Source organism: Tetrao urogallus, assembly GCF_951394365.1.
Source record: "Tetrao urogallus genome assembly, chromosome: 1".
Classification (NCBI taxonomy): domain Eukaryota; kingdom Metazoa; phylum Chordata; class Aves; order Galliformes; family Phasianidae; genus Tetrao; species Tetrao urogallus.
The window spans coordinates 6,031,123-6,048,580 of NC_136813.1; the positions used below are offsets into that span (position 1 = coordinate 6,031,123).

The 17,458-nt window shown below is 41.6% G+C and overlaps 1 protein-coding gene across 5 annotated transcripts in view; it reads left to right on the forward strand.

Annotated features, from left to right (window-relative positions):
- PICALM (phosphatidylinositol binding clathrin assembly protein) overlaps positions 1-14,893 on the forward strand; it is a gene marked incomplete at both ends in the record, with an annotated part of 61,131 nt that extends 46,238 nt beyond the window's left edge. The window contains 10 exons of one of the 5 annotated variants that reach the window (XM_079543846.1): positions 911-994; positions 1,351-1,431; positions 3,546-3,653; positions 4,500-4,631; positions 4,717-4,747; positions 5,719-5,818; positions 7,171-7,194; positions 9,292-9,351; positions 11,333-11,437; positions 14,801-14,893. In XM_079543846.1, coding sequence (XP_079399972.1) covers positions 911-994; positions 1,351-1,431; positions 3,546-3,653; positions 4,500-4,631; positions 4,717-4,747; positions 5,719-5,818; positions 7,171-7,194; positions 9,292-9,351; positions 11,333-11,437; positions 14,801-14,893 — 818 coding nt within the window. Of the gene's footprint in view, positions 1-910; positions 995-1,350; positions 1,432-3,545; positions 3,654-4,481; positions 4,632-4,716; positions 4,748-5,718; positions 5,819-7,170; positions 7,195-9,291; positions 9,352-11,332; positions 11,438-14,800 lie in introns of all 5 variants that reach the window. The other 4 variants (XM_079543847.1, XM_079543848.1, XM_079543849.1 and 1 more) reach the window with 4 other exon arrangements.
- Between the last annotated feature and the right edge of the window lie 2,565 nt (positions 14,894-17,458).

Consider the following 17,458-nt stretch of genomic DNA (forward strand, 5'->3'; position numbering starts at 1 on the left):
CTTAGTTTGGAGGTGATTCAACGTGCTGTCATACCAGAAATCCCTGTCATGTGTTTGTTGGTTCAAGTCCCTCGGAATTGGATTGCTTGTCAGTATTTTAGCTTTCTGGGAATAAAAAAAAATCAGTTAATGATGTGTCAGTTCTGTTCTTAGACTGCTTGGTTTGAAGACAGTCTCAGTGCACCAACAGGGCTTTCTTTCTCAGGTTGAACCTCACTAGAACTGATCTCAGAAGAATCCAGACTTTCTTATAAGAAAGATATTTGATAGCTCTGTTTCTGAACAAGGAGAAGACCAAGGATCTCTTTGGAGATGCCACCAGTATTTTGACGAGTTTCCAAGCTTGTCTTGTCTTAGTGGGGAGAGGAGAAGCAAGAGTCTCCAGAGCAGAACTCCTGTTGTGAGACCTCTCTGGAATTCCCACTGATGTTTAGTTGGTTGAGGCAGTAGTTTACAAATACTCCGAGTTGTAACTGTGGTGTAATGACTCGGTCTGTTTCTATTCACTTTTCCCCCGCTTCTAAGAAACTGGTATGGCTGCAGGCAAATGCAGAGTGACCATTTGAAATGAAGCTTGGCAGTGGAGTTACCGTTCAGTCAGAGCAGCTTCCTGGCTGTGGTTTGTTCTGCAGCCCTACAGAAAGCTGTGGCAGTGCAGGGCTGTGGTGCACAGCTGGGTGGGTTTGTGGGCGTTCTTCATTCACAGTCCAGCCCTGACCTGCTGAGGACGGACGGCGTTGTTACACTGCCTTCCCCTTCAGCATCTCACTCTACGAAGTTCTGTCTGTAAGCAGTGTGTGACTTCCTGACATACTGACCTATGAAAGTAGATGCAGCTCTAGCAGTAGCAAAAACTAGGCGCTATGATAATGTGAACACGGATTTAAAATAACTCTTTCTGATTCTTTAGATCATTACAATCCATTCACTGAACTAAATCCCTTTGTGGCAACCAAATATGAATCCACTGTTGGGCTGTATCGTTATTCTTCAGGTATAAGAAAAATGCCTTGAAGTTTTTACACTTTTTTTTCCAAAGGGTGTAAAACATGGCATTTACTGGGGAAAAAAAAAAGAAAGAAAAAAAATGTGTTTATCCTAACTTAGCTGTAATGTTGAAAGTGTTTTTTTCCCTTTAGAGTTATAGATGATACAAACTCGTTTCTTGTATGTCTTACCTGTATTAATTTTGTTCTGTTGTTTCTATGTTGTTAGAGTATATGTGGATTTATAGACTGACCTGAAATTAAATATTTGAATAGCAAATAGAGTGTATCTTGGTTCTCTTTCTGTAACTCTCCCTCTTCTCCTTTCCTGGCTTTCTCTCTTTTGTGTGACATGCCTTATCAGACTCTTTTTGTGGTCCTCAAGCTTTCCCTAGTGCTTCTCATTTCCGCAGTGAGCCTTCTTCTGTAGCTGGTCTCTTTGGAGGTAGGTAACAGGATGGAGCCTCACCTCAAACACTCAAGTTTGAATGTGTCGTGTGCCTGGAATTATTAGGTCTGTTATTGGCTACAGAAGTGCCTTACTACATTGGCTCAACTTTGATTTCTGTAGCAGTGCTTATGCTAGATGTGCTGTCACAGGTAGCTCATCTTTTTCTGGTTTGTGCTTAAACAAGGCTTTAGTCTGAGAAATGAGTATCTCCCCATTTCAGGATTCCTTCTGTACGTGTTGCTGCATTAATCACCTTCACTGCTTGTGAGACAGGGGTTGGGATGTTCTGAGGACAGAGGTTCACAACAGAACACACAGATGGTATCCTCTGCATTACACGCGTCTAATTTGTGCAGCGAGGTGATGTCTGCACAGTAACTTGTATTGCTGCTGTTTCTGTGGTGCCTTGCCAGCAGTTGGGTGGGCTGCTGGCTGTGACAGATAACAGCCTAAACCAGGAGGAGGAGGGGCTGTTAGCACTGCTGCTATGCGAGGCTTAGCAATAGCTTCAATTCGTGTTTTGTGGAAAAGTTGATTCTTAAACACTACAAAGTGATGTTTTGTTTAAAAACACTAAAAACAACCAGCTGGAGTCGTACCAGGAGAACGATTTGATCTTTTCACTGAGCCCAACTCACAAAGTACCAAGCAATGTTTTGTCTTCTGGTTTGTCTCACTTCCTATTGCTCGAAACACCTGAGAATATGAGAGTGGGAACGTTATCTCACTTGTACCACTGAAGCCCATGTTTTAAAGAACAATGAGTTACATTGTCAGACTTGTTGGTATGGGCACGATTTGCAGGACATCCTATCAAAGGAATTCTGATATGCAGTTCAGAGTCTCTGAAATGGCCTGCTACAACCTGATGCTGTACTTGTCACAAAGATACTCATTTTGTTTTGTTGTTTATTCACTTCCCTATCTTTTCCCACATTACTGCTTCCCTCATGTCCTTGTATGCTGTTCCGAGTTCTTATTTGATTTGTGCTTAATGGAAAAAATGAATTTTCTTGGTGGATGCTTTTGACCTGAAAGTTTTGTCTTCCTTTAAGACCAATAGGAAAGGTGACCCAAATCAGCTCTGTGAAGTTTGAGTACAAGGATTGCACCATCAATCATTAAGTGTTAGGTGAAGTCTCACTTATTTTAGGAGAACATGAAGACTGAAATGAGCTGTGTCAGCATGCTGAAAGCGATCTAACTATCGGGCAGGTCACTGAGGGGTTTTATTATTGAAGTGTGCAACCCTTTCTTCTGTTTTTACATATCATTAGAATTTGTTCAAAACCAGAAGCTAATTTGCAACACTTCAAGCATTCTTTGTTGTTTTTTTTTACATAGGAATAATTTCTATAATTGCATGACTTGAGATGTAGATGCATACATCTGCACAGACTCTGTATGTAACACCAGAAGACATGAGCTTTCATATCTGAGCCGTCAACTTTATTTAGTATTGCTTAAAACTGACTGTGCTCTGCAATGCAGTAAGTTCTCAGTGTGGAGAGGAAAAAAAGCATCTGGAGAACACTTACCAAAGATCATATTTGCTTTATAGGTACACAGCAGGAAACAAGTGAAATAATTTGTGCTCAAAAACAACTGTTAAAATTTTAGTATTAGGAATGTGTTATTGAAAGCATGACAGTCAGGTGTGTTGGGGTAGTATGGATCGTGCTCTGGTTGTATCTGAGAGCAGCTCAGTAGTGGAAAGGTGGTGGCAAGTAATTTTGAAACAGATTCTGCATCTAACCAGCTGCATTTCCTGCAAAAGCACAATAATTTTTCCTTAAATAATTGTAAGCAGTTAGTTAAAGACAGGGATGGTACGAATAGTGCCAGAGATTTAGCAATGGGGGAGGATCTCCCATAGTCTGCTGGCATTCTTTTGAGACAGAAGCTTTTTTCTTGGGAGGAGTTCAAGTTCCAGCTCTTTTCCTATGAAAACTCTCCATGTTGGAGTGTAATGTGATCACTTGAGGTCTTCCTAATCATTCTTTATCACTGAAATAATCTACGTGTTTGTTGTCGTTTCCATAAAGAAAGCAAATTAATGAGGAAAGCTTCACACAAGTATTCAACTGCTTTATTTTTTTTCCATGCAGGGTTCACTCCGTCGCCTGTTTCTCAACCACAGCCATCAGCTGGCCTTAATGTTGACTTTGAGTCTGTGTTTGGAAACAAATCTTCTAATGTTGTCCTAGATTCTGGTGGTAAGACATCTACCAAAATAGGTGACACGTCCTTGTAATCTGTGTTTAATCATATGACAGTGTTCCAGTTGACAAAAGAAAGCAGGCTTTAAAGGATCAATAACAGCATTCTTCATCTAGCTTTTTCTTACTGTGTAAGGAAAGGCTACTTCATTATTTCTGTATGTATTCTGAAGAAACATTTAATTCCTTAAATCTTTTCTGCATTGAAACTTCACACTGTGAACAGCATTATTTAAGTGTTGTCAACTGTGTACTGCAGCAATAAGTGGAGTTAAAGTTGCTTCTTAATTTTAGTCAGTGGTGCAAAACATTATCAACACACTCAGTTGCCTGTGCATTGCTTTTTGATGCAGAGATTCACTTCAGGAAATGATCATATAAGGGTGAACCATCAAAAACATGGTATTTGGATTGTAATCAAACTGAGAACCCTTTTGTTTTTCTGAGGATTTGGGAAGTAAATATTCCGGCCTTCTGACATTTAACTTTCCGATATTGGATTGGCTTTGGCCAAACCAGTGAAGTGCTAAAAGCAAACACTTTGATACAACTGAAATCGTTTAGATACATTTAATTTTGTTTTTTTTTTCATGTTTTGTGGTGGTTGTGAATCTGTTTTATATAAAATAGATGTCATGTAGGTTAAATCAGTAGAACAAAGCCTCCTTTTTCTGTAGTCTCTCTTCTATCCAAAGGCACAGTGCTTTTATCTTGTGTTCATTGTAGTGCTGCTACTAGGTTAAGCTGTTTCACCCTTTGTGCTGAGCTAGCTGTCTGCTGAACTGAATATCACAAAGTTCATGGGAAGCCTATGATTCAAATCAGTTTGTTTATCATTTCAAGGCTTTGATGAATTAGGTGGTCTACTAAAACCAACAGTGGCCTCCCAGAACCAGAGTCTTCCAGTTGCCAAAGTACCACCTAACAAATTAGTGTCAGATGATCTGGATTCATCTTTAGCCAATCTCGTAGGCAGTAAGTATTGAACAACTTACATAAATACGTATTTAATTCTTAAGTGAATAAAATCTCAGTAGTGTCTTTTTCTACTTTGTGACAGATTTGGGCATTGGAAATGGAACTACTAAAAAGTGAGTATGCCTAATCAATAATGGAGCTTTTCCTCTTCGTAGTAAAATCTTATGAAAGCACAGGTTCCAACTTGCCCAGAGCGTCATCTGCCCTTCAGAGCATGTTTGTTTGGGGTGGTGCTTTGATTCTCTTTGATTCTCATCGCATGGGATGTAACAAATTAAGAGATGCTTGAAAGACTATAGGTTGAGGAGTAACAGCAGTGGCAAGATGCCATCCTTTGTCTGAGTTCTTTCAGGTTGTCTGTATTTTTGGGAAATGAGTTCAGATTATTTCTTTAGGTTGTAGTGATCATATCACGCATTCTAAATACTTCATGTGATCCTAGTGCATGCAGAGCTACAGTATGTGAGACCACAAACCTCAGGCTTCTGCTTGACCTTTAGGGAAGTGAATTTTGAAGCAGGGCCTGTTCTAGAAAAGCAGGCATCTGTTCTAGCAGTGAAGTTGAGAATGTGATCAGCAATTTCATGCTCACTGGGGCGGCCTATTGCCAACTCTGCAGTCACTCTAGCAGAAGTCTAGTGTGTAGTTGTTCATCACTAAACTATTTTGACTTCAGTAAAGTAAGCTAGGCTAAGCCATACCAGGGAATCTGAGCTTGAATCAAGCTAAGGTGGCTTTCTCTGGACATAGAATCATAGAATGGCCTGGGTTGAAAAGGACTACAGTTGATCATCCAGTTCCAACCCCCCTGCTATGTGCAGGGTCACCAACCAGCCCAGGCTGCCCAGAGCCACATCCAGCCTGGCCTTGAACGCCTCCAGGGATGGGGCATCCACAGCCTCCTTGGGCAACCTGTTCCAGTGTGTCACCACCCTCTGGGTGTTACCTTACCCTCAGACCTTTCTTCAACTCACTTGCTGAATGAGCGTTGCTAAATGAAAGTTTCAAAGAGGAAACACTGTTCACATTTTGTAAAAGCAAATCGATTATTTTTCTAACAATTCTTTTACAAATTTATTTGAAGTGATGTAAATTGGACTCAACCAAGTGAAAAGAAACTAACAGGTGGTTCCAACTGGCAACCCAAGATTGCACCTACAACTGCGTGGAACGCTCCAACGCTGGTAAGCAAACAGTCATTTTAAAATAGTGACTGAAAACTGACAAATTTGGAAGTGACAGCTGCAGGAAAGAGGCAGTAGAAAATTGAAATAGGGATCAGTTTGAGATGTGTGCTGCTTGGATTTGTTTTTCTCAGCTGTGCAGTTCTAGTAAATTAGTTTGCTGTGAGATATGCAAGTTTAACATAAACTTTGGTGTTCCTTGAGCAGTGTGTCATGGCAGGATAGCTGGCTTCATGTTTCAGTGAATTAACATGAAGCCATGGACTGATGTGTTGGGGATACTTGGTAGTCTAGTTAAGAACAAGTCTGACAACTGTGTTCTTCAGGTGTGTTGACGTACGTGCCAAGTGTGTTTACTATTACAACACTTAGCCTGCTCTGGGGGTGAGAATGGGCTGAGATTAATCTTCAGGTACTTCTCATTTGTGGTGCCCACTGTAGTAGCATGTAGTATTGGCTAGAATTTTGGGTAGCATGTCAGGTGAGGGTTCTTAACTAACGTGTCCAAAATAATAGAAGATATATATGGGTAATTCTCATGTGGTAATGGGCCACTTTTGCATGTGGATCCTGCTCACCCTTTCACCAGTGACTTGGAGTACTGTACGCTGCCAGAGCAGGTAACAAAAAGTCCCAGAGGATTTATTGCATCTGACTCCAACTGGGGGAGGTTGAATCCACAGTGCAATAACCAAACATTATGGGTTAGGAAAGAGAGTGTCTCTGGATCCACCACCTCACCCCAGTGGTGACCAGTGTTACCAGCTCAGTCACAGAGAGAAATGTTTGTGGGCCTTACTGCAAGGTGTGTAGGTATTGAAGAAAGTGATTTCTCACTTCCTTTAGTGATTGATGGTTTGAGTTTATCTGTGTGCTTTAATCTGTTGAATAACTCATGTCTTGTATATGCATCTTCTTGTGATAAGTCATTATATTTAACAACTTTTATTCTTAGTTGCTGAGACACTTTTCTTCCTGTGAAACTGTTCTGTGAACATAAAAACCCAGAAACAAATAATCGAGAAGAAAATTTGCCTTCCTGTGCTGGTCTATTTATTGTGGAGTTACTGCTGCTTGCTAAATAAATATGCTTTTGAAAAGAAGACTTCCTTGTCTTTGGAAAAAGGCATATACCAAATAAATGGACTGTGCAGAGCAATTAAGAACGTGCTAAGGGCAGTATCATGGATGTACGCTGTCTCAGTAAATGACTTGAATTACAAGAATGCGTTGGGGTGGACATGTAATGTATCTGTGAACTAAAATGCTATCTGTGTATATTCCATTGTGTAAGTATTTGCTTCTAATCCAGTGTTATTGCATTATGTAATTGTTCTCCCTGGGAAATACAGAATGGCATGCATTTTCCACAATACGTAAGTGAAACAACCCACAGCCTTTTTGCAATCAACTGGCATGCTGATATTAACCACTGCTGTTGCAGAATCTCATAACCTTCTTGCTATTTACACATTTCTCATTTTAAAATCTTTGGTGTGCCAAAAATTGAGCTTTTCCTAGCATACACAAACTTCATAGGTGTTCTGCAGGCTCTTGATTCGAATGATGGCATGGGAAATACCAAGATTATTTTTCCTTGCTTTAAACTGTACCATTTGCTGCCAGAGAGCTGGGGTGTGTGTCTGTGCTGCCTTCAATGCACTTGGTGAATTTTGAATGAAGATAAGATGTTTGTGTTTGAATAACTGCATGAAACCTCACGGGCTTCTGTTACACTTGGCACTTTATCCACATTTGTGGTAGATCTTGAGTGTTTTTCAGAGGGGAGAGACCAATATGCAATTAATGTTCACATTAAGAAGGAAGAGCCGTGCTGACAGTTCAATGGGCAAGCAATATCCAATGCTTGCTATCTGAGCAGTGCAGAATCTTTCATTTCAAAGAGTTGATGCAAGCAGTGGTATTGGTCTTTCCCTGAGTTCTGTTTTCGTTGCAGGTGTCAGGTTCATTACTGGAGCAGTCAAAAAGAATCTATGTAGCCAATATGTTTAAGTAACATTGAAAGAACAACCAAAGTACCCTGAGAAAAGAAGAATGCCCTTCAGAGCAGCCATTCTGGCCGTGTGGATATATGCAGTCTAGATATTCCTGACAGGGAAATGCGTCCTGATGGCAATTGAAATGCCCATGGCACTGGCTACCATGTATGAAAAAGGCAGCTGATACCTTTGAACTCAGCTCAGAAACAGCACTGTTGATGTCCTGTGCTTCACGTTACAATTCATCTGTTTAAATTCATTTAATTTATCTTAATTGTGAGTGTGTCACCGCTTCCCTTTTTTCTGTGTTAATAACCTCCTGTGCGTGCTGGGAGGTGTGCATTGTCTGCCTTGTTCTGAGTACTAATCCCCATGGCAATGAAAAATCAGACTTTTCCCTAAGAGAAAAGGAGATGGTATGGATAAGGCAGCAAGTTAGCTGAATGCTAATAAACACAATTTATAGCATGGAAAAAACTGTTTTTGTCCTTATGAGAATTGATACTCATTTCAAAAGTGGCTGATGAAGCTGTAAAACAAAGACAGTGGTTTTGTAAAGAAGTGTCTTCCATTGTACTTTAGACTGCCTAAGAGTTATCAGCTGTTTTTTTTATGTATATGGTGCCAGGCTGTTTATACAAATGCAGCTCAGTCCTAGGTTTCCTCTGACAGCGTTCTGCCTCTAACTTCATGGAAGTTACTTTGGGGTGAGGATAGTGTAAATGTGCCTGTAAGGTGCTAGGGGGATTCCTAATCTGTTCAAATTGAGTGCACTGAGCAGATGAGGGAGAGACAGCGTGAGTTACAGTCCATGTGTTGTAAGTAGATGTAAATTGTTTTGAGGGCTCTGTCTGCCTTTGCATTAGTAAATGATCCTACTGTAAGTTTAGAATTATCATCTTATCTAGGCTTAATTTGAGACTGAACAAGAGATGAGAAAAGTTGAGTTTCTATTCCAATTAATAGATGTTAGAGTTGTGCTTATACTGAAGCATGGTAGGGAGATCCCCATAGCGTGTAGATCCTGACTAAAGAGAGGAGGATTCCTATAATGTCTACAAAACCAATGGTAATTTGGCCTTTCAGTCTTCAAAAATTCTCTTTTAAGACTCTCGTGTACCACAGCTTCTCATTTTGAAATACGCTTAATGGAATTCTAAGAAATCTGCTTAATGAATATTCCTTCTACAATCTCTCTGTATCATGTAATGTTCTTTAACCAGAAAGTCAAGAGGATGCCAGTATTCAAACAGGTTAAAACCAGATATGTGATTATAAATTCATCATGATGATCTAGAAGCTTAGAAGCCTAGATATTTCATCTCAAACAATTTGGGTCCATTTTAACACAAAGGCTGCAATTTCTAATAAGTTCACACGCATCTTTGCTATCTTCATAATAAGCAAAGTGCAGCAGCTTTACCTGTACGCAGCCAATCCCTGCTCTCAGCTCACCTCTGTTCTTCCCGCTAGGCACCGCCTGTGATGGCGTATCCTGCCACAACGCCGACAGGGATGATGGGCTATGGGATGGTGAGTAGCACTTCTGTAACTCCACATTCAGGTGCTGTGTATGGTTTGATCACTCACTGGGTAATAGTGATTTTCTTTTTTCTGAACTGCTTCACCAAAGACTGAATTTTACCTCCTGGTGAAGCCACACCTTGTGTTCAGTTCTGGGCCCCTCACTGCAAGAAAGACATTGAGGCCCTGTAGGGTGTGCAGAGAAGGGCGATGGAGCTGTGAGGGGTCTGGAGCACAAGTCTTATGGGGGAATGGCTGGGGGAACCGGGGCTGTTCCTCTGGAGAAGAGGAAGCTCTCGGGAGGGCTTATTGTTCTGTACAGCTCCCTGAAAGGAGGCTGGGTTGAGGTGGGGTTGTCCTCTGCTCCCAGGTAGCAGTGGTAGGATGGAAGGAATGGCCTTCAGTCACGTGTAGTGGTGTTGCTTGAGAACTGCATCTCTTGCTGGCACACCAGTTGCAGAAGTTCTTTGATACAGAGCTGGCCTTGGTGCTTGGTGCTCTGAACGATGGTTCAAAGTTTTGTTCTTGGCTCAAACCTGAAAATATTTCTGAAATATGTTTTAACTGCCTCTGTTCTTCATGAGTACAGTTGTATAGCACAGCTTTGAGTGAATGAAATGGAATTTTCCTGAAACACCTTGATCTGTATAATAAAAATTGGTTTAATGGTATAATCAAATTAGGTTCATAACTTGTATTTAATAAACGAGTAAAAAAATGGCACGTCTTGTTCTGTGCACACTCATTTGTGCTTAAAGTACCTGGGTGCCGATTGGAATCTGATCGATGTAACTTAGCACTGTGATACTGGCAGCGGCTGCCTGGTGACTTTGGTTCAGCACTTAGGGAAGGTAGCATCTTCAGAAAGCAATCTTGTGTAAAGCAGCATTGATTGTGGTGTTGAAAGGCTGATAGGAAATGTAAACTAGAATTAATAGTAGCTGTGGTTCTGTTGCTATGGGTTGCTGTTACTTGTTGGACGTGCAGCGTGAGCAGATGGATGAGGTGGGTCATCAGGGCGATGTTTGGCTTCATAAAATCCTGGAAGTCCTGGCTTTATAACATCCTGGCTCTTTCATACTTTCCTAGGATCCCTAGCAGTAAGTGTTGACCTGTTTTACAACCTGCTTTTTAGTTTTTCTTAAAAGTGTAGCTCTAGGAGCCCTTTTTTGTCAGTGAGGGGATCCCGGACTGGCAGTTTTGTTGGTACTGCTGCTGACCTCAGCATTCCCTGGCTACTTTTTTCCTGTGTCTTCATTGCACCAGCAATTATTCTGAATCTTTGTTAGGGTATTTTTCAGAGGGTCAGTTTTTCCTGAACGGGTTTGCCCTGTGGATGCCTTCCTAGTTAGAGTGATGGGTGGAGTACTAATATTTGTCAAGGAAAAGTGACTTGGATGGGATGAGTTCAATAGCACCAGTACTGGATATTCATGCAAAGCTGAGAGGAATGCCAGAAGCAACAGCAGTGGAGATAAGAGTCCAAGCAAAATAAAACTTGACTTTAAGACCATTGATGTATGTTAAATTGTTAATTGAGCTCAGCCAGCACTGTAGAACACTTCAGGCTTGGATTAACATTAATTTTATGCGTAGTTTTCAGGTTTTTTTCTTAAACTCCACCAGTTCAGCAGTGGAAGCTCAGAAGAGGTTCTTGGTACTTCTGGAGGCACAGACAAGCTCTGTTGTCAGACCTCGGTGTTAGTGGCAAGATGATCAGCACTAAAGCTTGTTTTTAAATGAGTGTTCCAGTGTTTTTCATCTTTGCTACAAGGGATGGAATGAGCTCAGTTCTTATGACTGTTCCTTAAGCGTGCACTGATGTTCCTTTCTAGTAAGCTCTACTTGCAGAACACCATAGAAATGTTTTGACTGCATATATCAAATAGGGCCAAGGCCTTTCATGCATTGCTGTTTTCCTTTCTGTCCTTAAGAACTTGAAATGTTTTAATGCTAGATGTGATTTAATGTTGTGTGGATTGTTTTCTAGCCATCACAGATGGGAGGTATACCAGTAATGACACAGCCAACGTTAATATACAGCCAGCCTGTTATGAGACCACCAAATCCTTTTGGCCCTGTACCGGGAGCACAGGTGTGTATGCTCAAAAATTGTTACTGGGGAGAAACTACAGCTGGATCCGTTGCTCTGAAGGTGTTTCAGTAACTCCTTGTATTGGGAAATGCATTGCACAAGCACGCTGGTTCATATAAGGATCGCTTCCTGACTTTTGAAATCCAGGTTGATGGCATAAAGTGTGTTATACAAAAGCAAAGGTGGAATAGCAGAACCATAGATAATGTCTGAAACTGTTGTTCCCCTGGGGGTTGTGACTGGGGCTTTCCTTCATTTACAGCGTTGTCAGGATATCCAGTAGCTGTGCAAAAAATGGTGAGGAAAACAAACTTTGAACACTTCCATGCTCTTTTCAGAAAATAGTTGATATTAGTTGATATCATTGGGAATTTGAGGTAGTTATAGTGTAGCTGAAGGTGCATCCAAGTTTAGCTGGCAGATTGGGACTCCAGCATTAATGCTGCACGTTTGTTCTTGCCAGTCAAACGTTTCTCAAAGTTCATGCTGTCCTTCATGATGCTATTTAAAAAAAAAAAGCAGTGATGTGACAGTATTTTGATCTGACTATGAAGAGCTCTCTTTGTAGGTGGCTCTTTAAAAGCATGTATTTATTACTTCCTTACTTTAGGTGCAGTGGATGTACTTGTGTATCGGTGTAAGTGTACAGGTGTGTGTGTTCTGGGGGCTGCTGAGTGTGGAGGAAAAAGAATTCAGCAGTAGGTTGGAAAAGAGCCTCCAGCCTTCTTCCAGTTGTTCTTCCAGCTGTTGTCTGATCCTTAACAGGTGTTCCATGCTCATTTTAGGTCTTTGTGGATATATATATATATAGGTAGATATACGTTTCAAAGGTTTTGTCTGAAAGAGACATTGTTTGATTTGCACCTTCCCTGTAACTTCAGGCAAATGAACGTAGGTAACTCTTATATGGGGTGTCATACTGTCGTGTGAAAAGGATGAGCTTGGCACTTGATAGAGAGCAAGTCAAATAAATACAGATAATCTTCCTCAATTCTGAAAGCATCAATGAGGAAATACTCCTTTAAAAAAATGTGCCTGCTTAATTCAGTTATAAACAAGTAGATGTGAATTGCTGTGTTGAGCCTTCCTGCTTCATTTGACATTGCAGGGTTGGTCTAGGTTGAATCTCAGCTGGCTGTCATAACAGGAAGAAGAGAAATTAATCACAAGTGAGGTGTGTAGAGCTGTATTTATTGTGCTGTAGTCTGAGAACACTTGGTTCCTGCAAGGATTAATTTGACTGGAAACATGCCCTTTGAATCAGCACTTACTGTGTGCTTAGGAAGGATTTTCCCTGAGATTTGCAGGCATTGAATGCAACTTCAGGCGTGAAACTCTTTACCTTTGGTGGAAGCAGTGAGAGTTGATGGCTGCTGGAAGTGAGACTTGGGGCCTGATCCAGCAGTGTGTGTTGTGCTTCAAGTGACACAAACTCTAAGTGGGAAAGATGGCTGCATTCAGTTCTAGACCTGTTGGCGCTAGAAAAAAATGGGTGACCTGTGCTGTTAGCATTGAACTCCTCTCCTTAAAATCTGCCGTGGCATGTCCTGGTTTTCCAGCATGTTTATAAGCAGTAGAGATGGATGCAATGTAGTTAGACGTGGGTTTGTATGCATTACACTGCTTTTGGGTTTCCATTTTCATACTTAGAGGAGTCTCGTTACAAGTATTTGTCTGAAGTTGGCTGGGGCATCCAGGGAGTACCACGGTCAAGCTTTTCTCCCCTAGTATTTAGTGTGAACAGGCTTCCTGAAATTCTGTCTCTATTTCTGGTTACTTGCTGATGTTGCTAATGGCAGAGCATCAAATCTACCAATCTTCCACACTGCTTTCAAACTGGGATGTTACGTTGGACTTGAATTGGAAAATCTCCAATTAGTACCAATTCAACAGGATTTTTTAATACATGATGTCCTCTTCATGGTCAAATAATATGAAGAATGTGTCACGAAGTCAAGTTGCAGTGGGCATGCCTTGAAGTTATGGCTCTGTTTGGCTTAGTAGTCTGATTCAAATCCTGGAGAGTGGTGGGGTGTGAGCTACAGCTTTCCAAGGGGAAGAACTGGGTTTGAGAGGAGAGCTGCTGACATCCTGAAACTGCTTCTCAAGCACTTCCATTCTGTCTCATGGCTCTTCCATAATGTGTTTATGGGGACTGGACCAGAGTGCCTCACTTTTAGCAGGGCTTCAGGAGGGACATGAAGATTTCAATCCCAATAGCATTAATCCTGAAAGAACTCCTCCACCCTGTATGCTTTCCAAGACATTGTGAAAAATACCAACTTGCAATGTTTACACTCTGGGCAGAAGTGCAATCCATTCCATAAGTGTGTTCCCTGTCACACGTAGGTGGGCAGATGTTCATTTCCAAAGGAAATGTGCCTTCCATGGGGTGGTTTTGCAGCGGCTATCATGTGCAGGTACACACAGGTTGTTTGCAGCTCAGCTACGAGTCAGCTGTTAAAGTGGTGGGGTCAGAGGTGGAGAAGGCTGACTCTCTGTAACTGCAAAAACATGCAAGTTCTGCCGGTGGAGGGCAAATGTAACTTAAAGCACAATTTATAACTGGGAAAGCATAACAAAAAGGACAAAAGGCTTAAAGTAATGAGAAAGCAGCAGATATTCTTACAGGTTGGGGGTTATTAGCCTCTTCCAGCAGCAGCTGCTGAAAAGCCAATACCTGTGCTTGTAAATTATGTACTTACATGGCTGAATTTGTAGGTGGTGCTTTAAATACATGGCTCTGTGACTTCATTTTGTAGTGGTTTCAGGTTCCAGTTCTCACATAAAGGATGGCAATTGACAAACTCTCACTGTTATCTCTGCCACCAGAACATACCCTCTGTTCTCCTTCCAGCCCTTGTATTAAGAACAATCCATTCGCTGCTGTCCTTCTTCTTAGGAACATTGCATTTTGAGGGGAGAGGTGCTGAGAGCTCTTTCTCCTGCAGGAAGACTTCTGGAGAGCTGCCACGCTCCGGCCAGGCCCTCAGCCTTCTCTGCCTGCCAGTTCACAGCTCTACCAGTAAAGCAGAGAGAGCTAACGTATCCCACAGCGTCAGGCTTAATGTTTTGAGTCTTTTGAAGAGAACTGCTGTGAAAGTGCAAGTCTGTTGGCTTATTTGGTAACTGGCACTTGAAGTTCCCTTTCCGGAGGGGCGCATCCAGCTTTTTCCTGCATTACACCAACCACAGAAGAGGCTTTCTGTTTTCCATATGACCAAACTCCTTGTTTTAACAGTTGATTTCTGCCAAGTTTGCCTCAACCTCCCCTTGTCCTTTCATTACACGTTCAGCTTTCATATTCTGTCATTGAGACCTTTTTTCTTTTTCTTACCCTGTCTCTGTCGTCTTTCCTACTAGCTGTCTGCAGCATCCAGCCCTTCCAGTCAGAGTCCTCACAGAGCCTCAGGAAAGGACCCCTTTGCAGAGCTCTCTCTCCAGGATTTCTTGTAGAACAACTTAGGTATTGTCCGTTATTCTGGGGAGGTGCTGGTTTTGTGATGTACAACGAAGATGAAAGTTCTAATCAGTTTTATTTTCTTAAAAACACTTAGAGATATATTAATAAAAACCAGTCATGTTGAATTGGAAGCACTGTGGAAGTGACTTGGGAACTTGGTGCACTTGACAGCTTAAAGACCTGATCAAGTCAAGCAGTGTTTTGCTTCAGTTTGGAAATAGTTTGCTAGCTCCTCTCTGCAGTGCAAGAGCCAGGGCGCGCAGGGCTTTGTGTTGCAGCTAGGGAGAATGAACTGGTTCCACCTGGTGTTTTCCATTTCATCAGGAACGTGTTTGTTATTCACTGCTAGCAGCAAACACCCCCTGCTCCCAGCAGCCTGCTCGTGCACTTCACCAGGTGCCCAGCAGTGCAGAACGAGGTGCTTGGCTTGTGTGTGCGGGGCTTCAATTCTGGTGCAGCTACTCAATGGCATTTTTCTTCTGCTCCTATTTGTATTGGGGTGGGTGGGAGTAAAACGATGAGTGAGAACATGGATCATTCTAGAAGACACAAAGAGAAGGCCTTTGTCGTACAGTGTTCTGCTTTTCTGTGGGTGCTTCCTCTGGATCCAGCTGGAACGTGGCCTTGGGCTCCCCATGCAGCCACGCTGATCTGTGTCACCGTGCTGCTGCTGGCAGTATTGCATGGAGTTGTTTGGTTGGACAAAATGGCTTAATGGAAGCAGATGTTAACGGGCTGCTGTTGGTGGAAAAAAAGAAACATCCCGATGGCTTTTTTGTTTTGTTTTGTGAACTTCTTATTTCTGTTCAAAACTTCAGACCTGTGGGGATCTTGGGCGTTTGAAGAATGGAAATGTTTGAAGAAAGCACGATTTATAGTGAAATCCTACTTCTGGTTGTGCTGGATGTTAACATGAGGGTTTTTAATCTTTCCAGATTCAGTTTATGTAACTTTTAGCTGGAAGAGAAAAGAACGTTTCCAAATAGATGTGCTCACCAGTAAGCCCCCACTTCCAGGAAAAACAAACAACTTCAGTCTGTCAAGCTCTCCTCTTCCACTGAACGACGCAGTGAAATGAAGACCAATGAAGGAACCTGGGACAACTCCATAGGAAAGCATCAGCATCCAAGGCAAAGCCGAGGCTTGCCACGAGTCGAGGCTGAGATCCTGGTTTTGTCCTGGTGACCAACAGGTCGATCCTTGCAGCTTCTGATAATACCCGTAATCATAACGTACAAAGAGAAGCCTGTATTCTGGAAATCGAATTGGCGTTTGGAAGTGCAGCGCGGGGCGGAGACGAGTCCTTTACCGTAACGCGAAACAAGACTCTGTGGGGAGGGAGGGTCCAGTCCTAACTCTAATTCTGCAGTTACCTTTTCTTCAGTCCTCACAAACGTAGGCACAGCAGTAATGGAAATTAACTTTTTTAAGAAATTATATATTCAGTTTGCAGTAGACATTCCTTATGTATTATTGTTTGTATTTATTTATGATTATCAATTTAACATTAATATTGTATCAAAAAAACTCCTTATGAAAATGAGTATGGATGTATACAGTATGTCTGATTTTTATCCACAAAGAATGAATCTGATTCAGAATGCTTTTCAGCTGACATACAGAGCACTAAATATTTTAAAGGTCTGAATCTAATGAGTTCTCAGCATATATGGGAATTAGGGAGGAGCTGTAAAATGCATTAATCCTTATAGTCAATTCTGTGCCTAGGATTTTGCAAGGGAACAGTTAACTGACTAGAAGAAGCACTACATTTTTAATTCAGCATTAGTGCGTTGGGAAGGAACTTTATTGCTTTGTGCTTGGCATGTCATTATTTTTACATTTGACATTATAAGGCCTTTCCAAAATGAATGTGAGGAATTGCTTTCACTTTAAGACTTTCCTTCTCTGTAAAAATTGAGGTGTTGCGTGTCGGGGTGGGGGGAAGCCTTTTCGTTTGGAGAGTGCCATGTTTCTGCCACACACCTTTTCAAAGCAAAAAGGGGAAGCAGCCTCCTGACAGACATGGAGTTAAAATTTAGTTAATGAAGAATTTAAGTAGCGCTGTTGATCGGTGCTTTGTGTAAATACATCATAACTTCTGGGTAGAGAGGGGCCTTCAGAAGGATAGTCAGTGATATGAAAGCAATTCTGTACATGAGTTAAGCATACTTGCTGCATTGTCTCTGCAGATTCTATTTTTGTTTAAAATATTAAAATGTACGTTAGCAAAAATGGGTGGATTTTCAAATAAAATGCAGCTTCCACAGAATTTTGTTACGGTATGAACGTCTGAGGTGCTTTTCTTTTGCTGCTTGAAAATGTGCACTGATAATTGCATTGTTTACTTAATAAAATACCAAATGTATTTGATACATGCATACTGTATTGCAGGAGGATGACAGTGGTTCTCATCTGTTCTGTTGGGTCTGTTGACTGAGGTAGATCTGCTTTCATAGTTCTTGGGTCTCTGATCCCTCTGGAGATCCCGTGTGGGGCTGTGGAGCCGAGGTTGGAAATGGTGCTGGTTTTGCTCTGCTGTGGGGATGATGTCCTGC